The sequence below is a fragment of the Sapajus apella genome, unplaced genomic scaffold, assembly GCF_009761245.1.
Source record: "Sapajus apella isolate SASKATOON/1434 unplaced genomic scaffold, GSC_monkey_1.0 scaffold88, whole genome shotgun sequence".
NCBI lineage: Eukaryota > Metazoa > Chordata > Mammalia > Primates > Cebidae > Sapajus > Sapajus apella.
In genome coordinates, this window is record NW_022437028.1 from 8,024,797 (window position 1) to 8,047,466 (window position 22,670).

The 22,670-nt window shown below is 47.4% G+C and overlaps 1 protein-coding gene and 1 long non-coding RNA gene across 8 annotated transcripts in view; one reads left to right on the forward strand and one right to left on the reverse strand.

Annotated features, from left to right (window-relative positions):
- LOC116534608 overlaps positions 1 to 267 on the forward strand; it is a 3,623-nt gene extending 3,356 nt beyond the window's left edge. For all 7 annotated transcript variants that reach the window (XR_004261802.1, XR_004261795.1, XR_004261805.1 and 4 more), the window contains one exon: positions 256 to 267. This is a non-coding gene — a long non-coding RNA (uncharacterized LOC116534608). The remainder of the gene's footprint in view (positions 1 to 255) is intronic.
- MUC3A (mucin 3A, cell surface associated) overlaps positions 1 to 3,998 on the reverse strand; it is a 14,992-nt gene extending 10,994 nt beyond the window's left edge. Inside the window, exon 1 of the mRNA XM_032254894.1 lies at positions 3,571 to 3,998. Within this exon, the coding sequence (XP_032110785.1) occupies positions 3,571 to 3,694 (124 nt within the window). The 5' untranslated portion in view covers positions 3,695 to 3,998. The remainder of the gene's footprint in view (positions 1 to 3,570) is intronic.
- Positions 3,999 to 22,670: the final 18,672 nt, after the last annotated feature.

The window sequence follows — 22,670 nt, forward strand, 5'->3', positions numbered from 1 at the left end:
GTGAAGCTGGGAGTACTGTGTGAGGTGGTCTCGGTGGTAGGGACTGAGGAGGTGAAATTGGGAGTACTGGGTGAAGTGGTCTCAGTGCTGGTGATTGAAGAAGTGAAGCTAGAAGTACTGTGGGATGTGATCTCAGTGATGGTGGTGAACAAGTTTGTTGTAGGAGTCGTGGTTGTTTCTGTGGTCCGGAGATAGGAAGAGGTGGGTGGGAGAGTAATGGTGGTGGACAATATACCTGTTGTACTTGTGGAAAAGGTGATTTTGGTCGTCGAGTCTGGGACAGTGCTAGTGGGAAAAGTAGGGTGGGTGATCTCAGATGTAGGCATAGACCTGGTGATGGTAGTGGGGAGTGTGGTCACCAAGGTAGATGGAGGAGTGGTGTTTGTGTTATGACTGGTGATCGCTTCTGTGCTCGGGACAGGTGTGGAAGATAAAATGCTACTGCTGAGTGTTGATAACATATTAGTGGCTGTGGGCTGAGAGGCCATAGTTGTCACGGAAGTCACTGTCTTTGTGGAAGTGGTTGAGGAAGTGATGGGGGTGGTAGAAGTCACTGCTGTTGTGAGGGGCGTAAACATGGGAGTTGGGGACAGGGTCGTATGGACGCTTCCAGTGGACAGGGTTGTCCTTTCTGTGGTTCTAGTTGTAGAGGAGATCGTAGTGTGGAAGGCTGTGTGTGTGGCTGAGACAGAGGAGGAGGGTGACACCGTCACTGTGGGAGTTTCCCTTGCCGTGGTGATAGAGGGAGAAGAGGTCACTGCTGACTTTCCTTCCTCAGTAGTAGTAATAGGGTAAGTGCTGGTGACCGTGGCCACGGGCGTCTGTGTCTCGGAAGTGGGGGTGTAAGAGCTGGTGAAGGCCACCTGCGTCGTGGTCACACAGATGGAGGTGGGGTGGGAGACGGTGATTATAAAGCTCGTTGGATACGCGCACTCAGTGGTGGCCGCATAGACCAAGACAGTGGGTGGACTGGTTTCAACCTTGAAGGCAAACTTGGAGGCCGGGGTGGTTGAGGTGTTGGAAGTGACTGGAGAACTGAGCAATGTTTCAGGTGTGTCATGGGGGGAGGTAGCGCGAGTCATAGGTGCATTTTCCCTGTGGCCTGGAGCGGGAGAGGCGATCTGGGGAACACCGAGTGGCCGCCCAGCCGCGCCTCTGGAGTGTGGAGAATTGCTGAGCGTGGCATGGGCTGCTTCCGCGGTGGGGAAAGGCACGTGAGAGATGGATGTGGTCGTGGATAAAGGTCCTGCATTGGCGGCAGAGCAGAGGAATCCACTGGTGAACCGGTGGGTCATGCTGTCACATCACACCAAGTAAGCTCCCACTCACCCATTTTCCAGCCAGCATCACAGAGGGCAGGACGTGCCACAGCTCACTCCTGCATGGGAGGCAGCTTGGAGCTGGGCACTGTGGGGTGCTGGAGCTCCCTGCCTGTCAGCTCCCAGGGGAGAAGTGGGGTGTGAGAACCCTCATCCCTCACCTGGCCTTGGCCTTGTCATGGCCAATCCTCCTGTCCTGGGATAGCAGAGCTTGGCAGAGCCTCCCTTCTCTCCCTTCCCTTTACTGGACACACCTGAGCCCCTCCTCCCTCTGCCCCTTTCTCTCCTCCCCCTGCTGCTGCCTGGAGTCCTCCTGTCCTCCCATTAGCCTTCTGCTCCCACCTTTGCTTCTCCCCACACCCTGCTGCTCTCTGGGCTGACTCTCGCTTTCAAAGAGAAAAAGAAAGAACACAACTATTTCCTGGGAGCAGGCGCATCACAGAAACCAGGAGACAGAAAGCTGCACAAAGACCACCAAGGTGGCTCACGCCTGTCATCCCAGCGCTTTCTGAGGCTGAGACAGGTGATCACTTGAGGTCAGGAGTTCAAGATCAGTCTGGCCAACATGGTGAAACCCCATCTCTACTAAAATAATAATAATACTAACAAGCCAGATGTGGTGGCGTGCACCTCCTGAAGCAGGAGAATTACTTGAACCCGGAGGCAGAGGCTGCAGGGAGCCATGATTGCACCACTGCACTCCACCACGTGCCACAGAGCAAGACTCCATCTCAGAAACAAAACAAAACTGCACAGAGAACACCAAGGAGAAAAAGAGGCTAAGCTCACATGCTAATGACATCAAAGGGCATGGAGTGAGGACCACACGGAGAGGCAAAGAGACAGGATGGAGAAGGAAACTTCCAGAAAGAGCCACCTTGGTGGTGAAGAGTGAGTTCACCTAAGAGAGACCTTAAGGCTTAGCGGTGAGTGTTCATCTCAGAAATAGACATATTCTTGGGCCAGGCGCGGTGGCTCACGCCTGTAATCCCAGCACTTTCGGAGACAGAGGCGGGCGGATCATGAGATCAGGAGTTGGAGACCAGCCTGACTAAGATGGTGAAATCCCGTCTCTACTAAAAGTACAAAAATAGCTGGGTGTGGTGACAGGCGCCTGTAATCCCAGCTACTCAGGAGGTTGAGGCAGGAGACTCCCTTGAACCCAAAAGGCGGAGGTTGCCGTGCGCTGAGATTATGCCACTGCACTCCAGCCTGGGTGACAGAGCAAGATTCTGTGTCCAAGAGAAAAGATACATTTTTCTACAACGATTCTGTTTTGGCCATGGGATTCATTAGTTTACAAGCATGAACCCCAGCCTGTGGATTTCAGCCTATTTCACAATGGCGAGACTTCGGATCAGAGATCTGGCTGTCGGGGATGTCGGGGGCAAGCAAGACAGGCAGCCACAGCAGATGGGAAGTGGGAAGTACCCAACCTCCTGCCCCTCACCTCGGGCACAGCGCATTTTGTGGCTGAGAGTTGGGGTGTCACGTCCCAGCCTAGCTCACGGGTGTCAGGGAAGTGGGGTCGGGGGTTATGAGAACCCCCAGGCTACAGTCCTTGGCTCTGGACTTGGTCCTGGAGGGGACTGAGAAGGGGACTCATGGGCCTCTAGGGTGGACGGCCTGGGATCAGGGATCAGAAGAGACACTGGAGGAAGAGAGAAGGGAAGCACAGAGGAGTGGGGGGTGTCCCTGCAGGGCGGAAGAGAGAAGCCTAGGACCCCACGCCGGGTCATCTCGGACGCACCCTTGGAAGTGAAGTGGACTTTAGAAGCTGCCCGCCCCAGCTCTGGTGCCAACAGCTGTCCCCTGACACAGAAGTCTGTCAAGGAGGGGAGGCCAGTGTGGAGGGGGTGCTGGGGCTAGGGGCATGAGGCAGGTGACAAGAAGGAGTCCAGGCAGGAAGGGCACGGCTCTGGGAAGACGTAACTCCCACCTTCCACCCTGCAACTGCGATACAGGTCGGGGCACAGCCCCTGCAACCTGCCTGGCGCGTGGCGGAGAGTGACAGCGGGGACCCAGCTCCCTCGCTCCTTCCCAACCTGGCCATTCCCTGCACCTGGCGCTCTGAGAAACCCCTCCTCATCCCCCTGGCCCCCAGGCCATGCCTCGGTTCTCCCTGCACACAGACCTCCAAGCACCCCTTCTTATCCCCCCTCCCCACACCTCAGAGCCACCTGCCTCTCCCCTCCCCTGGAACATCACATCAGGGGCTTCTCTCCAGCCCCCTCCCACCTCTCCCCCTCACCTGTGGCCCCTGGGGAGGCCTTGAGCATCCAGAGGAGGCCAAGGAACCACAGCAGCTGCATGGGCCCAGCGGGCAGGGGGCTGGGGCAGAGCAGGCTCCAGGGCTGGGACAGCGGCAGGGACATGGCCCAAGGTGTGCACAAAATGAAAGTGCTGGTTATCTGTTCCGCTGAGCCTGAGAGTTGAGCACAGCCTCACCTTTGTACCGCCCCACCTCACCCCTCTTCCCCCCTTCTCCCTGCATCCGGACAGACCAACGTCAGTGCTGTGGGAAGCAGGGAATGAGGAAAAAGACAGGACAAGTCCAGGAGGTGTCAGGCAGGGAGAGCTGCTGGTGGCCCAGCCCCACAGCCTGCCTGGCCCACATGGCTTCCTGGGAGCTGCCCTCCCTCCCCCACATACCTGGAGGGTACCCTTGATCGAGCGCTTGGACTCTGCAGTCTGGGCCGCCTCCTGCAGCCTCTCCTTAGTTTTAAAACCCAGGTTGGGAAGGAATGAGGAAGCTGGGTCCCTGCTGCACTCTAGCCTGGGCAGCAGAGCAAGACTCCATCTCAAAAAAAAAAAAAACTAGTTTGGACCTAGAACACTGCCTTTCCTAGGTAGCAACTATTAGGAAGGTTGAATCTATCCAGTTTGGGCAAAGGTGTGAAGAATAAATGTTCTTACCCAGCTGGTGGGTGTGTAGGTGTATTGGTTGCTTTAGAAGGGTAATTTGAGGATCACTTGAGGTCAGGAGTTCGAGACCAGCCTAGCCAAGATGGTGAAACCCAGTCTATGCTAAAAATACAAAAATTAGCCTGCCGTGGGGTAGGTGCCTATAATCCCACCTACTCGGGAGGCTGAGGCAGGAGAATTGCTTGAACCCAGGAGGCAGAGGTTGCAGTGAGCCAAGATCATGCCACTGCACTCCAGCCTCATTTTTAAAAATGAGATTTTTTTTTTTAAACACCACATGTTCTCACTCATAGGCGGGTGTTGAACAATGAGAACACATGGATACAGGGAGGGGAGCACTACACACTGGGGTCAGTTGGGGGGAAATGGGGAGGGACGGTGGGGGGTGGGGAGTTGGGGAGAGATAGCAAGGGGAGAGATGCCAGATGTAGGTGATGGGGAGGAAGGCAGCAAATCACACTGCCACGTGTGTACCTATGCAACAATCTTGCTTGTTCTTCACATGTACCCCAAAACCTAAAATGCAATAAAATAAATAAATTGGAAATTTTAAAAAATGAGATTTTTTAAAAAAATGTTCTTATCCAGCTGGTGGATGTGTAGGTGGGTTGGGTTGCTTTAAAAGGGTAATTTGACACCATGGAATACTATGCAGCCATAAAAAGCGACGAGTTCATGTCCTTTGTAGGGACATGGATGAACCTGGAAACCATCATTCTCAGCTGACACAAGAACAGAAAATCAAACACCGCATGTTCTCACTCATAGGTGGTGTTGAACAATGAGAACACATGGACACAGGGAGGGGAGCATCACACGCTGGGGTCTGTTGGGGGGAAATAGGGGAGGGACAGCAGGGGGTGGGGAGTTGGGGAGAGATAGCATGGGGGGAAATGCCAGATATAGGTGAAGGGGAGGAAGGCGGCAAATCACACTGCCACGTGTGTACCTATGCAACCATCTTACATGTTCTTCACATGTACCCCAACACCTAAAATGCAATAAAAAAGGGGTAAAGCTAAAAATAAAAATAAAATAAAATAAAAGGGTAATTTGGTGGCATCTATTAACATTTTAAATGTGTGCCCTAGGACCCAATAATTTCACCCTCCATCTCTGGGTCCAAGAAGCATTCATGAGGATGTTTATCGACTCTAGATTACGGCAATTTTGATGGAAAGTGGAAACAACTCAGACTGAATTCTTTCAAACCAGAAAGAAGACGGAATCGTCACACTACAGAATACGATGCTCAGGCCGGATGTAGTGGCTCACACCTGTAATCCCAGCACTCTGCAAGGCCGAGGCAGGAGGATCTCTTGAGCCCAGATGTTCCAGGCCAGCCTGGGCAACATGGCAAGACCCCACCTTTACAAAAGAATACACAAAGATTCGCCAAGTGTTATGGTGCGCACCTGTGGCCTCAGCTATTTGGTAGGCTGAGGTGGGAGGATCACCTGAGCCCAAGACGTCAAGGACAAAATGAGCCCTAATAGAACCACTGTACTCCAGCCTGGGCAACAAAGCGAAACCCTATCTCAAAAACAATTATGAATATAAAATTAGGTCAGGGCCAGTTACAGTGGCTCATACCTATAATCCCAGCACTTTGGGAGTCCAAGGTGAGGGGATCACGAGTTCAGGAGTTTGAGACCAGCCTGGCCAATATGGCAAAACCCCATCTCCACTGAAAATACAAAAACTAGCCAGGTGTCGTAGTGCACGCCTGTAATCCCAGGTACTCGGAAGGCTGAGGCAGGAGAATTGCTTGAACCCAGGGGGCGAAGGTTGCAGTCAGCCAAGGTCTCACCACTGCACTCTGGCCTAGGTGACAGAGCAAGACTCCATCTCAAAAAATAATAATAAAATAAAATAAAATTAGATCAGATCACACACGGTTGCTCACACCTATAATCCCAACACTTTGGGAGGTCAAGGAAGGAGGATCACTTGAGGCCAGGAGTTCAAGACCAGCCTGGGCAATATAGTGAGACCCATCTGTACCAAAAAAAAAAAAAGAAAGAAAGATCAAAAGAAAAATAGGTCTGACCATCCCTAAGGGAAGGAGCTTTGCAGATAGAAACTGCAGCTCTTCCTCTTCCCAGCAGGCTCAAGGCACAGGATTGCAAAGGCAGCCAGCGAACTCACCAAGGCCAGGCCCGCTGGGAGATCTTCGAGAGGGGCTGTGCCTCTCATGTCTCTTTATCCAGAGTCACTAAAGGGACCCTAAATAAGAGGCAATGTGAATATCCACCAAGCAACACTGTCTGCCCACCGTTCGTGCAGCTCGCTGCACCGAAATCCAGTGAAGACACTATACAGCCCTGGCCTCAGGCGTGTGTGGTCAGGTTGAGGAAGTGGGCAAAGAAACGAAAAGCCAAAACGTCCAAATGAGGTGGAGCTCCGAGCCAGACAATGACACCCTTGGTGGCAGCTCAGGGGAAGGGCCAACAGGGAGCAGGGCTACTCTTGGGTCTTCCACTTCGATTTCTTAATACATTTGACCAATTTGCCCAGCATGAAGATACTCATTTGCAAAAAGTTTTCTTGTTGTTTTTCAGAGCACTCTCCGTGGAAACAGCTGAAGCCAGGTGATCAAGCACCACAGCCAGGCAAGACGCTGCAAACCAAGCTTGAGGTTCCGGGGGTTTCCAGTCTTTTTTTTTTTTAAGGATCAAACACCATAAAATGACCATCACTGTGCTGGAGACACAGATATAAATGGAGAATGGATCCTTGTTGTAAGTAAATATCACCAGGCTCCTGGGGAGATGGATCCCAGATCCCTCCCCAGCCACTGCCCCTTCTGTCCACCACCCCTCTACTGCCCACACCCTCTTCTGCTCCAGCCCCTCAGCCCCCTAACCTCAGCCTCTGCCCTGCTCCAATGGCTCAGAAATTACCTGAGCCATTTCTACACCTGCAGTGCCCTCTCCATCTTCCTCTTTCTCTCACCCTGTGAAAATCCCACCTGTCCTTTACAATTCTACACCTTCCTCACCTCCTCCAGGAAGTCATGTGCAATCAGGAGGTGACCTCTTCCACTCCTGAAATTTTTTTTGTTTTGTTTTTTGGGGTTTTTCTAGATGGAGTCTCACTCTGTCATCCAGGCTGAAGTGCAGTGAAGCAATCTCGACTCACTGCAACCTCTGCCTCTGGGTTTAAGAGATTCTCTTGCCTCAGCCCAAGTAGCTGGGATTACAGGTGTGTGCCACCATGCCCGGCTAATTTTTTTTTTTTTCTTTTTTTTAGAGATGGGGTTTCACCATGTTGGCCAGGCTGATCTCAAACTCCTGACCTCCAGTGATCCTCCCACCTTGACCTCCCAAAGTGCTAGGATTACATATGTGAGCCACCACACCTGGCCCACTCCTGAAATTAACAGTCCTCATTATAGATATCTCTCCTATGATGCGTACTTATCATTTCCTAGCTGGAAGCACAGTCATTTGAACACCTGCCCAGAAGGGAGAGGGAAAGGTGACATCTTTGCCTTCTGAACTAGGGCAGTGGCCACTTTGCCTGGGAAAGAGCCTGGGAAGGAGCCCCACCCCACTCAGGGAGGCGACAGATGAACTAAGACCGTGGGAGTCCTCCATCTGCTGTTCGAGAATGCTCCATGCCCACGTTGGGGTCCAGCCTTCACGGGGAAGCTGGAGAAGATAGAAGGGAAAAAAGAGTGTTCTACCGGGGCTGGGAGACGTGTCTGTAATGTCAGATGCAGCTGACTGTAGGCTGCCCACACACAACTGAGACCCAGAGGTGGCTCCAGAAATTAATAAGGTTCCAGCTGGAGCTCCAGACAGGCAAAAGGACAGCTGGAGAGAAGGAAGGAGCAGAGCTGTGCAAAGACTATGCTGACAATGGAGGTGTCGGTCCAATTGTCAGTGACACTCGCCATCAGGCCCCTTCCTAGTGACACTGAAATGGGACCCATGGGAAGTCAGTGGGGGGCACTGGCCTCCCTCCAAGGTCACTTTTGTCACAGATACCTGGGACAAGACATGAATCCAGAAACGTACAGGCTGGGACCAGCTCCCAAATGTCAAGGATAAGGGAGGGACGTGTTGAAACAAGGGCTGGGGGCCAGACGCGGTGGCTCACGCTTATAATCCCAGCACTTTGGGAGGCGTAGGCGGGTGGATCACCTGAGACTAGGAGTTTCAGGCCAGCCTGGCCAACGTGGTGAAACCCCATCTCTACTAAAAATATTAAAAAATTAGCCGGACGTGGTGGCACACACCTGTAATTCTAGCTACTCAGGAGGCTGAGGTAGGAGAATCACTGGAACCCAGGAGGCAGAGATTGCAGTGAGCCAAGATCATGGCATTGCACTCTAGCCTGGGCAACAAGAGCGAAACTCTATCTCAAAAAAAGAGTAAAGTCTCTCAAAGCCAGTGAGGGTTGGTGTAGCAGTCAGGAAGTGTCAGGTTATGCTGCAATAACAAATAGTCCTGGAGGCTCCATGGCTTACAAGAACAAAGGTTTCTTTCTTACTCATGCCACTTGCCCATTTCGACGTCTATGCTCTCATCCATTCTGTCTTCACTCTGGGACCTGGGCTAACCAAACCACCCCCATCTGGGACATTGCCAGGCTCATGGCAGTGGAAGGTGACAGAGGGCAAAACCACCAGCTGGCTCTTAAAGCTTCTTTCCAGAGATGCTGTATGTCCCTTCCACTCGCATTTTGTTGGCCAAAGCAAGTCACATGGTCACCCTGGATATAAAATACTCTCAGGGAGAGGCGCTGCCAATCAGACATCAAGTGTGGTATCAGCGAGACAGGGAAAACAAATACTTGTTTTCCCAGGGCAGGAAAGTAAATATTTCCAACAATAACACAACCTACCACAGCTGGGATTCAAGCACGTAATGGTTTATGCAAATCAAGATCCCATCAAGCAGGATCAGACACTGCACTCCAGCCTGGGTGGGTGACAGAGTAAGACTCCATCTCAAAAAATAAAAAAAAATAGGCTGGGCGTGGTGGCTGATGCCTGTAATCCCAGCACATTGGGAGACTGAGGCAGGCTGATCACTTGAGGTCAGGAGTTCGAGACCAGCCTGGCCAACATGGTGAAACCACATCTCTACTAAAAATAAAAAATTAGCCAGGTGTGGTGGTGCATGCCTGTAATCCCAGCTACTCGGGAGGCTGAGACAGGAGACTCTCTTGAACCCAGGAGGGTGGAGTTGATATGAGCCAAGATGGTGGCACTGTACTCCAGCCTGGGCAACAGAGTGAGACTGCATCTCAAAAATAAATGAATAACTAAGTAATAAAAACAAAACACCTAAAAATTCCAGAGGAAAATTTAGGAAATTATATGTATAATTTGGGAGCTGAGGAGATTATTTTAATCAACACAAGAAACCCAAAAGCTGTGAAAATAAAATTACACATACCCTATTACATTAAAAAGTAACATTTTGTGGGGGAAGTTTACCAAAACAATACGAAGCAGTGGCAGAATTATTTGCAATCTGAATGGCAGACAAAGGGTTAATATCTGTGCTCTACAAAAAGCGTTTACAAATTTATATTTAAAAAACGCACTGTTCAACCTGATCTTCCTGGACATTATATATTTAATTCATCTTAAGATAGTTTCAGGATCACAGTATAATTTTGTTGGTTTTTTGAGTCCTGTAGTATGTTTATGACATTGGAATCATAGGTAAAATGTTTTTCAATAAATTTTTCAGACTTCTGTTTTCAGCTGGGCAGGGTGGCTCACGCCTGTAATTCCAGCACTTTGGGAGGCTGAGGTGGGTGGATCACTCGAGGTCAGGGTCAGGAGTTTGAGATCAGCCTGGCCAATATGGTGAAACCCCACCTCTAATAAAAATACAAAAATTAGCCAGGTATGGGGGAGCACACATGTAATCCCAGCTACTTGGGAGGCTGAGACAAAAGAATCTCTTGAATGCTGGAGGCAAAAGTTGCAGTGAGCCCAGATCATGCCACTTTAGCCTCGGCGACAGAGCAACACTCCGTCCCAAAAAAAGAAAAAACCTTCTGTTTTCGTGTGAAGTTTGTTCGCTGTGAAGTTTCTTTTTCTTCCATCAGTTTCTCTCTTTCCTTCTCTTTCTGTCCTTTCTTGCTTGTTTCATCCAAGCATCGTGATTCCTACGATAAAATCAAATGCTTATTTTACACTTGCACAAAATCTCCAGAAACTTAAGATCACACAGGGGCATTTCAAGCAGCAGCCAGTTCTGTTTATCACGTTCTTATTGGCAGTTTCATTTATGACCGCAGCTTTAATGCAGTTCCTATGAATTCATCACACGCTTTATGATTGAATGCAAACAGCCCAGCTTCAGAAAAGAAGCAAGCGCGGGAGAGACCAAGAGCCTGAGAGTTTCTGTTTGCAATACGCTATCGTTTCTGATTCTAAGGAGGAAAAATAACTTCATAAATTTAAGTATGGAACTTATCCTCTTAGAAAGAATGCTCACATCGAGTTACGAGTAATCAACGTCAACATTTATGGATTTATGGGGTTTAAAAAAAAAAACCTCAAAGCTTGTGCAAACATTTCTCATATGATCACTGTTTTCCGAGGATTGCGTAAACGGAAGCCCAGGTCAGCCTGAGGATTTTTCTAGAGGTTCAGCAAAGTCATATCGAATCAGATAAATGGGATCTTACCTTTCTCTGATGTTAATTTCTTCTCTCTCCTCTTGTCTTCTTCCGAGAATCTGGTGCATCTGAAAGTTCTGTGAACACTTGCCTACCCCATACAGTAGATCTGGGGGCAACTATTGCCCTCCTATAAATACCAAGGGTGCCACTGGCCTGCTCCTTACACCAGACAGTAAACAGTCACCAAAATCCTGATTGAAGCTTTGGGACAAAACAATGAAACCAAAAGATGGATTTGCTGAGTAGTAGAGACTGTAAACTGCTACTCTCAGTTTATTTACTTATTTATTTAGAGACGAAGTCTCACTCTGTCGCCCAGGCTGGAGTGCAGTGGCACAATCTCAGCTCACTGCAGCCTCCACCTCCCAGGTTCAAGTGATTTTCCTGCCTCAGGCTCCCGAGTAGCTGGGATTACAGGCGCCCGCCACCACGCCCAGCTAATTTTTGTATTTTTAGTAGAGACACTTTCACCATGCTGGTCAGGCTGATCTCGAACTCTTGACCTCAAGTGATCCTCCCGCCTCAGCCTCCCAAAGTGCCGGGATTACAGGAGTAAGCCACCATGCCTGGCCATCTCTATGTTTTAAAAAATAAAATAATAGCCGGGCGCAGTGGCTCACAGCTGTAATCCCAGCACTTTGGGAGGTTGAGGCGGGTGGATCACCTGAGATCGGGAGTTTGAAACCAGCCTGACCAACATGGAGAAACCCCATCTCTACTAAAAATACAAAATTAGCCAGGCAGTGGTGTGTGCCTGTAATCCCAGCTACTTGAGAGGCTGAAGCAGGAGAATTGCTTGAACTTGGAAGGTGGAGGTTTTGGTAAGCCAAGATCCCACCATTGCCCTACAGCCTGGGCAACAAGAGTGAAACTCTGTCTCAAAAATAAATAAATAAATGAATAAGCACATATAAAATAAAATAATAATAAATGCGTTGTTTTTAGGCCAGGTGCAGTGACTGATGCCTATAATCCCAGCACTTTGGGAGGCCAAGGCAAGTGGATCACCTGAGGTCAGGAGTTTGAGACCAGCCTGGCCAACATGGCAAAACCCCATCTCTATTAAAAATACAAAAATAAAAATAAAAAAATAAGCTGGGCATGGTGGCACGAACCTGTAATCCCAGCTACTCGGGAGGCTGAGGCAAGAAAATCACTTGAACCCAGGAGGTGGAGGTTGCAGTGAGCCAAGACCATGCCACTGCACTCCAGCCTGGACAACAGAGGGAGACTCTGTGTCAAAAAAATAAATAAATAATAAATATATTATTGTTAAAACTGGTTTTTCACCACCGATGCTTTTTTTTTTTTTTTTTTTTGGAGACTGAGTCTTGCTCTTTTGCTAGGCTATAATGCAATCTCGGCTCACTGCAACCTCCGCCTCCTAGGTTCAAGAATTCTGCCTCACTCTCCCAAGTAGCTGGGACTACAGGTGCCTGTCACCATGCCCAGCTAATTTTTGTATTTTTAGTACAGACCCATGTCGGCCAGGATGGTCTCGATCTCCTGACCTCGTGATCCACCCACCTCAGTCTCCCAAAGTGCTTGGATTACAGGCATGAGCCACAGCGCCCGGCCACCATTGGTGATTTCAAAGTTTGCGGTTAGAACTTTTATTTGAGTGATATTCTTCAGTCACAAGCCCAGATATCTATACCATGATTGGTCTTAGTGAATTTATTGAGGTATACATTTTATTTAAAAATAAAATTGAAGATGAAATATATACTATACACCTAGATATCTAGAAAGCCTGGTTTGCGATATACAATGCTGGGTCACCAAATAATTGTTCTAGGTAGCATTCGTGTAACATTTTTCATTCCTGGATATTGCTTTTACAATTTAGTTCTACTTTCATGACATGAGTCAATGCCATATTTTTTTTTAAATATTACCAGGTCCTGTACAATCTTTGTATTTTATACTACAGGGAATTTAGTGTAATAAACTTAAAATAAAACATTGCTGGGCTGGGCGCAGTGGCTCACGCCTGTAATCTCTACACTTTGGGAAGCCGAAGCAGGCGGATCACCTGAGGTCAGGAGTTCGAAACCAGCCTGACCAATGTGGTGAAACCCCATCTCTACTAAAAATGCAAAAATTAGCCGGGCATGCTGGTGGGTGCCTGTAATCCCAGCTACGAGGGAGGCTGAGGCAGGAGAATTGGTTGAACTCGGGAGGTGGAGGTTGCAGTGAGCCGAGATGGTGCCATTGCACTCCAGCCTGGGCGAAAAGAGCGAGACTCCATCTCAAAAAATAATAATAATAATAAAATAAATATAAATAAAACATTGTTGATTGGATTATTAAAAACAAATCACTAAAAAATCCTCTGTGTAAGAATCTCCCCTGAGCACAGTGGCTCATGCCTGTAATCCCAGCACTTTGTGAGGCCGAGGCAGGTGAATCTCTTGAGCTTAGGAGTTCAAGACCAACCTGGGCAACATGGCGAAATCCCAGTCTCTACAAAAAAATACAAATATCAGCTAGGCATGGTGGTGCACACCTGTAGTCCCAGCTACCTGGGAGGCTAAGGCTACAGGATCACTTGAGCCCAGGAGGCTGAGGTTGCAATGAGATGTAATCACACCACTGGCACTCTAGCCTGGGCCACAGAGCCTCTGTTAATCGTACCACAGTATGTCCTATAGAATGACCTAAGCTCGCTAATATGACTGAATTGCTTCACTGGTAAATTCTAGCAAACATTTAAGGAAGAAATTGTACCAACTATACACAAACTCTTCCAGAAAATAGAAGGAACACTTCCTAGCTTTTGTTTATGAGCCTAGCATTAATCTGATACCAAACCCAGATAAATACATGACAAGAAAACTAGACGAGCATCCCTAATGAATATAGACAGAAAAATCCTCAAGGAAATATTATGAAATAAAACATAGCAATACATAAAAACAATATGTCATGACCAAGTGGGGTTAATCCCAGGGATACAAAGCTGGTTAAACATTTGAAAATGAATCAGTGTAATTTCTTATGTCAACAGACTAAAGATGAGAAACCACATGATCATCTCTGTAGATGCAGGAAAAGCATTTGACAAAATCTGATGTCCATTACTAATCAAAGCTCTCCGCAAACTAGTAAATAGAAGGAACTTCCTCAACATATTAAAGGACAGCTACAAAAAAGAAAACAATTCAGCAAAGTATCTTAGTCTGTTCAGGCTGCTGGAACAAAATACCATAAACTGGGTAGTTTATAAACAACAGAAATTTATTCTCATAGTTCCAGAGGCTGGGAAGTTCAAGATCAAGACAGATGTTGTGTCTAGTGCGTTCCTGCTTTCGGGCTTATAGACAGTTCCTGCTTGCTGTGTCTTCACATGGTAAAAGGGCAAGCGTCTTTCTGGGTCTCTCTTTTTTTTTTTTTTTTTTTTTTTTTTTTTGAGACAGAGTCTCACTCTGTCACCCAGGCAGGCTCAGGGCTCACTGCGACCTCTGCCGCCCGAGTTCAAGGGATTCTTCTGCCTCAGCTTCCCAAGTAGCTGGGACTACAGGCATGTGCCACCATGCCCAGCTAATTTTTGTATTTTTAGTAGAGACAGGGTTTCACCATGTTGACCAGGCTGGTCTCAAACTCCTGACTTCAAGTGATCCACCTGCCTCAACCTCCCAAAGTGCTGGGATTATGGGTGTGACCTTGCCTGGGCTCTGGATCTCTTTCATAAGGGCACTAATCTCATTCATGAGGGCCCCACCGCCATGGCCTAATCACCTCCTGATATGGTTTGGATCTGTGTCGGCACCCAAATCTTATGTTGAAATGTAATCCCCAGTGCTGGAGGTGGGGTCTGGTGGGAGGTGATTGGACCATGGAGGTGGATCCTTCATAAATGGTTTACCACCACCCCCTTGGTGCTATTCTTGTGGTAGAGTTCTCATGAGTTCTGGCTGTTTAAAAGTGTGTGGCACCTTCCCCCTCTCTATTCCTGCTGCTCTGGCCATGGGAAGACACCTGCTCAGGCTTTGCCTTCTGCCATGAGTAAAAGCTCCCTGGGGCCTCCCCAGCCATGCTTCCTACCTGGCCTGCAGATCCGTAAGCCAATTAAACATCTTTCTCTCTCTCTCTCTCTCTCTCTCTCTCTCTCCACATACATATATGTTTATATATAAATGACTCAGTCTCAGCTCTTTTTTTTCTTTTTTTTTTTTTGAGACAGAGTCTTGCTCTGTCGCCCCAGCTGGAGTTCAGAGGCAGAATCTCAGCTCACTGCAACGTCTGCCTCCCGGGTTCAAGTGATTCTCCTGCCACAGCCTCCTGAGTAGCTGGGATTACAACTGTAGATCACCACCCCAGCTAATTTTTGTAGTTTTAGTAGAGATGGGTTTCACCGTCTTTGCCAGGCTGGTCTCGAACTCCTGGCCTCAAGTGATTCGCTCACCTCAGACTCCCAAAGTGTCAGTTATTTCTTTATAACAATGTGAAAATAGACTAATATACCTCCCAAAGGACCCACTTTCTGATACCATCACCTTGGGAGCTAAGATAGCAACATATATGGATTTGGGAGAGACACATTCAGAAACGTAGCACTAAGCTCATCTGCAAAGCTAAAGTCATTAATAGGTGGTGTTTGTTTGTTTGTTTGTTTGTTTTTGAAATGGAGCCTAGCTTTGTTGCCCAGGCTGGAGTGCAGTGGTAGGATCTCGGCTTACTGCAACCTCCGACTCCTGCGTTCAAGCGATTTTCCTGCCTCAGCCTCCCGAGTAGCTGGGATTACAGGTGCGTGCCACCATGTCCAACTAATTTTTGTATTTTTAGTAGAGATGGGGTTTCACTGGATTGCCGAGGCTGGTCTCGAATTCCCAACCTTGTGATCCTCCTGCCTCGGCCTCCCAAAGTACTGGATTATAAGCATGAGCCACGGTGCCTGGCCTATTAATAGGTTTTTGAGAGCAATTCTTTGTTATGTCAAGACTAATCTTTCAGCCGGGCACAGTGGCTCACACCTGTAATCCTAATACTTCAGAAGACAGGAGGACCCCTTGAGCCCAAGAGTTCAAGACCAGCCTGGGCACACAGTGAGACCTTTTCTTTAAAAAAAAAAAAAAAAATCACTGTGATTAAACACAGCAGTGAAGAATTGCTTTTGATTTCCTATTTCAACAGGACAAGAGCCATTCACTTGTTTCATTCTAACATTTTTTATTCTATAGGTCAGGGAGTCAGTGTGGGGATTCTGCAAGGTGGTGAGGATATTGATCTCAATTTTGCACTTAGATTTCAGGAAAGCGACCACAGGAAGTCTGTGAGCACAGGGGCCTATAATGAGGCAAACTCAGGGTATAACTACATTTATCAGAGCTTTTGTTAAAAAGTCAAGAAAGATCGGGCGCGGTGGCTCACACCTGTAATCCCAGCAATTTGGAAGGCTGAGGTGGGCAGGTCACTGGAGGTCAGGAGTTTGAGACCAGCTCGACCTCCATCTCTATTAAAAATACAAAAAAATTAGCTAGGCATGGTGGCACGTGCCTGTAATCCTGGCTACCAGAGAGGCTGAGGCAAGAAAATGGCTTGAACCCGGGAGGCGCAGGTTGCAGTGAGCTGAGATCACCCCACTGCACTCCAGCCTGGGCAACAGAGTGTGACTCCGCCTCAAAAAAGAAAAAAGCCAGGTTGCAGTGGCTCATGCCTGAAATCTCAGCACTTTGGGAGGTAGAGGCTGGAGGATCACTTGAGGCCAGAAGTTGGAGACCAGCCTGGGCAACAGAGTGATACCTCATCTCTTAAAAAAAAAAAAAAAAAAAACCGGATGGCAGCAAGGCTGTGGAGAAAAGGGAACCCTCATCCACGGCTGGTCAGAATGTAAATTGTTTAGCCATTATGAAGAGCAGTTCGGATATTTCTCAAAGAACTAAGAGTTGAAGTACCATCCAACCCAACAATCCCACTACTGGGTATCTACCCAAAAGAAAATAAATTTTTTGGCCGGTCAAGGTGGCTCATGCCTGTCATCCCAGCACTTCAGGAGGCCAAGTGAGCCAGGGGTGGTGGCAGGCTCCTGTAATTCCATCCACTTGGGAAGCTGAGGCAAGAGAATCGCTTGAACCCGGGAGGTGGAGGTTGCAGTGAGCCGAGATCCTGTCATTGCATTCCAGCCTGGGCAACAAGAGCGAAACTCCATCTCAAAAAAAAAAAAAAAGAAGAAAAAGAATATCTTAAGGTTGGGGCGACCCCAGAGAGGCTCCTGCCTAGAGACACCTAGCCCCCTTTCCTCCTCCCACTTTCCCTCTTGTCAGCCAGAGACATAGACTAAGAACTCAGGCTTCAGGTGGCTCAAAACCTAAAGGAAGAAAAAAAGAAAAAAAAGAGAGAGACTGCTGCTTTAGGAGGTTAGAAGTCCAAGAAAAAAAGAGGAACTTTAAACTTTAAGTATGGAGCAAACACCAGGTCTGGCAAACGTAATCTTAGCTCTAGATTACTTATTGATTAATAAGCAAGCCTGTAGGAACAGGGAGAAAATGAAAGGTGACTAAATAAATTATATATACATATAAAATGTACATAATACATATGATATATCATGTACCATATTATATACATATATGTATATAATGTGTATATGTGTGATATATACATATATGTATGTATGATATATACATGTATGTATGATATATGTGTATGATATATCATACTATATATGTATGTATAATATATACATATATGTACAACATATAGGCTGGGCATATACATATTATATATGTATAACATATTATAGGCTGGGCATGAGCCACTGCACCCAGCCTACAATAGTTTGATTCGAATGAAAACTGAAAATTCAGGCCGGGTGCGGTGGCTCACGCCTGTAATCCCAGCACTTAGGGAGGCAGAGGCAGGTGGATCACAAGGTCAAGAGATCAAGATCATCCTGGCCAACACAGTGAAAGCCCATCTCTTAAAAAAAAAAAAATTGAAAATTCATATAACAAAAATATATGATATGTATATATACATATATAACACAATACATATATTAATGTATAATATATATAATATAATATATACATATATAATACATATATTAATGTGTAATATATACATATGGGTATTTACATGTGTATGTACATATGCATGTACATATGTATATATTATATACATTGTATACATGTGTACATATGTATATATTATACATTAATACATGTATTATATATGTATATGTGTGCATATTATATATGTGTGCATATGTATATATTATATGTATATAAAATACCATTTGACCCAGAAATCTCCCTATTGGGTATATATACTCAAAGCAATATAAAGCGTTCTGTCATAAAGACACATGCTCACATAAGTTCATTGAAGCACTAACACAATAGCAAAGACGTGGAATCAACCTAAGTGTCCATCAGTGCTAAACTGGATAAAGAAAATGTGGCACATAAATACCATGGAGAGGCAGAGGTTGAAGTGACCCAAGATTGTGCCACTGCTCTCCAGCCTGGGTGACAGAGAGTCTCAAAAAATAAAATAAAAATAAAAGTGAAATTAAATTTTTTTAAAAAGACCAGGCACGGTGGCTCACGCCTCTAATCCAGCACTTGGGGAGGTTGAGGCAGTGGATCACAAAGTCAGGAGTTCAAGACCAACCTGGCCGATACGGTAAAACCCCGTCTCTGCTAAAAACTACAGCTGGACATGGTGGCGGGCGCCTGTAGTCCCAGCTACTGGGGAGGCTGAAGCAGGAGAATTGCTTGAACCTGGGAGGTGGAGGGCACAGTGAGCCAAGACCTCGCCATTGCACTCCAGCCTGGGTGACAGAGCAAGACTCCACCTTAATTAATTAATTAATTAATTAATTAAATTTTAAAAACCAGGGCGGTCACTCATGCCTGTAATCCCAAACCTTTGGTAGGACAAGGTGGGCAGCGGATCACCTGAGGCCAGGAATTTGAGACCAGCCTGGCCCACCTGGTGAAACCTCATCTCTTCTAAAATTACAAAAATTAGCCAGGTGTCATGGCACACCTGTAATCCCAGCTACTCAGGAGGCTGAGGCAGAATCGCTTGAGCCTGGGAGGCAGAGGTTGCAGTGAGCCAAGATTGTGTCATTGCACTCCAACCTCCAGCCTAGGTAACAGAGTGAGACTCCGTCTAAAAAAAAAAAATTTACATGCCACTTTTTCAGAAGCAACCCATTTTTACAAAAAATATTAAAAACAATAATAACCTTTATTTTTTTAAAGTTAACGCGAAAACTGAAAAGGTAGGAAACTGAAAAACACACAAAGTGAAAAACAAAGTCAGGCCAGGCACGGTGGCTCTCGCCTGTAATCCCAGCACTCTGGGAGGCCAAGGCAGCAGATGACGAGGTCAGGAGCTCGAGACCAGCCTGACCAACATGGTGAAACCCTGTCTCTACTAAAAATTAGCTGGGCGTGGTGGCACACGCCTGTAGTCCCAGCTACTCGGGAGCTGAGGCAGGAGAATCGCTTGAACCCGGGAGGCAGAGGAGGCAGTGAGCCAAGATCACACCACTGCACTGCAGCATGGGCGACAGAGCAAGACTCTGTCTCAACAAAACAAAAACAAAGTCATCCACAGTCACGAGCAGTTTACAGCTTGATGTGTCCTTCTAGATCCTGGGTGTAGACACAACATCCAATCATGTAATTGAGATCACACAGTATGTATTATACTTTTTCACGCATCATGAATATTTACCCATTCAAAACCCTAAAGCGATCTAAGCATTTTGGTAACCAAGAATACACACCACCAACTCAATCTGTTAAGGAAAAAAAATGTAATCCTGATTTTCTTGAGACAAAAATTTCATAGCAGTCAAAAATGGAAACAGGCTTCTAGATAAAAAGCATTGGCAGAGTTCTGATTAAAAGACTGCATTCCCTAATGCTCAATTCAAAATGAAAGTGTAGCCCAAGCTGGGCTCGGTGGCTCATGCCTGTAATCCCAACACTTTGGGAGGCCGAGGTGGGCAGATCACGAAGTCAAGAGATCGAGACCATCCTGGCCAACATAGTGAAACCCCGTATCTACTAAAATATAAACATTAGCTGGGCGTGGTGACACGAGTCTGTAGTCCCAGCTACTCGGGAGCCTGAGGCAGGAGAATTGCTTGAACCCAGGATGCAGAGGGTGCAGTGAGCCGAGATCGCGCCACTGCACTCCAGCCTGGCGCCTGGCGACGGAGCGAGACTCTGTCTCAAAAAGAAAGAAAGAAAGAAAATGTAGCCCAGGCGCAGTGGCTCAATTCTGTCATTCCAGCACTTTGGGAGGCTGAGGCAGGTGGATCGCTGGAGCTCATGAGTTCGAGACCAGCCTGGGCAACATAGCAAGCCTCCTTCTCTACAAAAAATGCAAAACTTAGCCAGGTGGGGTTGTGCACACCTGTAGTGCCAGCTACTGAAGAGGTTGAGCGGGGAGGATCGATTGAACCCAGAAGCTGGAGGCTGCGTAGCTCACTGCAGCCTCAAACTCCTGGGCTCAAGCGATCCTCCCCTGTCATGGGTTGGATACCTCATGGATGGATCCACCCCATGATCCATGAAAAAAGGAAAAAAATTGATTTGGAGAAAAGTAGATCTTTATAGAGCCAACATCATTCTTTTTTTTTTTTTTTTTTTTGAGATGTAGTCGTGTTGCTCTGTTGCCCAGGCTGGAATGAAGTGATGTGATCTCGGCTCACTGCAACTTCTGCCTCCCAGGTTCAAGTGATTCTCTTGCCTCAGCCTCCTGAGCAGCTGGGATTACAGGTGCCCACCGCCACGCCCGGCTAATTTTTGTATTTTTAGTAGAGGCAGGGTTTCACCATGTTGGCCAGGTTGGTCTCACACTCCTGACCTCAGGTGATCCACCTGCCTTGGCCTCCCAAAATGCTGGGATTACAAGCGTGAGTCACCACACCTGACCTATTCTTTTTAATTATTTTATTCCTCAATTCGTTTCTATAATTGTTCATTATTTTACTTTGGAATATCTGCCAGGACATTCAAGAACCATAATTTTGGCAACCCATATGCCAGCCTTCTGTGTCTCACAATCAGGGCACAATGTTTTGAGCTTTGAAAAGACCCAGTATGTTGATTCACATGCGTAGTTGCAAAACAAACATGTTTGGCCATTCTTGCGTTGCTATAAATGCCTAAGACTAGGTGATTTATAAAGAAAAGAGGTTTAGGCTGGGCGTGGTGGCTCACACCTGTAATCTCAACACTTTGGGAGGCTGAGGTGGGCAGATTTCCTGAGGTCAGGAGTTTGAAACCAGCCTGGCCAACATGGTGAAACCCCGTCTCTACTAAAATTACAAAAATTAGCCAGGTGTAGTGGCACACACCTGTAATCCCAACTACTGGGAAGGCTGAGGCAGGAGAATCACTTCAACCTGGGAGGCAGAGGTTGCAGTGAGCTGAGATTGCACCACTGCACTTCAGTCTGGTGACAGAGCAAGACTCTGTGTCAAATAAAAAAAAAAAAAAAAAGCGAAACTCCATCTCAAAAAAGAAAAGAAAAGAGGTTTATTTGGCTCACGATTCTGCAGGCTGTATAGGAAGCATGGTGCTAGCATTTGCTTCTGGTGAGGACCTCAGGAAGCTTCCACTTATAGGGGAAGTTGAAGGGGAGCTGGCATGTCACAGGGCAAGAGAGAGTTGGGGAGGGAGCTGCCACACTCTTTTAAACAACCAGATCCAGCCAGGCATGGTGGCTCATGCCTGTAATCCCAGCACTTTGGGAGGCCAAGGCAGGTGGATCACAAGGTCAGGAGTTTGAGACCAGCCTGACCAACATGGTGAAGCCCCCTCCCTACTAAAAATATAACAAATTAGCCAGGCATGATGGCACACACCTGTAATCCCAGCTACTCAGGAGGCTGAGGCAGGAGGTGGAGGTTGAACCCAGGAGGCAGAGGTTACAGTGAGCGGAGACCGTGCCATTGAACTCCAGCCTGGGCAACAGAGCAAGACTCCATCTCAAAAGGAAAAACAAAAACAGATCCCACCCCATTCAGTGTTACCAGAGCAGCACCAAGGGGTTAGCACTGAACCATTCATGAAGGATCCACCCCCATGAACCAAACACCTCCAACCAGACCCATCTCCAACTCTGGGGATTACATCTCGACATGCAATTTGGAGAGGACAAGCATCCCAACCATATCAACAAATGAATGCTGGAGAAATCCAAGAATTGCCTGTAGTGCCAGCTACTCGGGAGGCTGAGGCTGGAGGATCGCTTGAGCCCAGGAGTTCTGGGCTGTAGTGCACTATGCCGACTGGGTGTCTGCACTAAGTTCAGCACCAATATGGTGACCTCCCGGGAGCGAGGGACCACCAGGTTGCCTAAGGAGGGGTGAACCGGCCCAGGTCAGAAACGGAGCAGGTCAAAATTCCCATGCTGATCAGTAGTGGAATCGCGCCTGTGAATAGCCACTGCACTCCAGCCTGGGCAACATAGCAAGACCCCATCTCAAAAAAAAAAAAATAAATAGAAATAATGAAAAGAATAGAGATAAGGCCTTTGGCATATAGTTAAAGCAATGCTCAGAGGACAATGTAGAGCTAGCATTAAAGTAACTATGTCAATGAATAAGAAAGAATGGAAATAAATAGGCTGGGCATAGTGGCTCATGCCTGTAATCCTAGCACTTTGGGAGGCTGAGGTGGGTGGATCACTTGAGGTCAGGAGTTCGAGACCAGCCTGGCCAACATGGCAAAACCCTGTCTCTACTAAAAATACAAAAATTAGCTGGGCATGTGGTGCACGCCTGTTATATCAACTGCTCTGGAG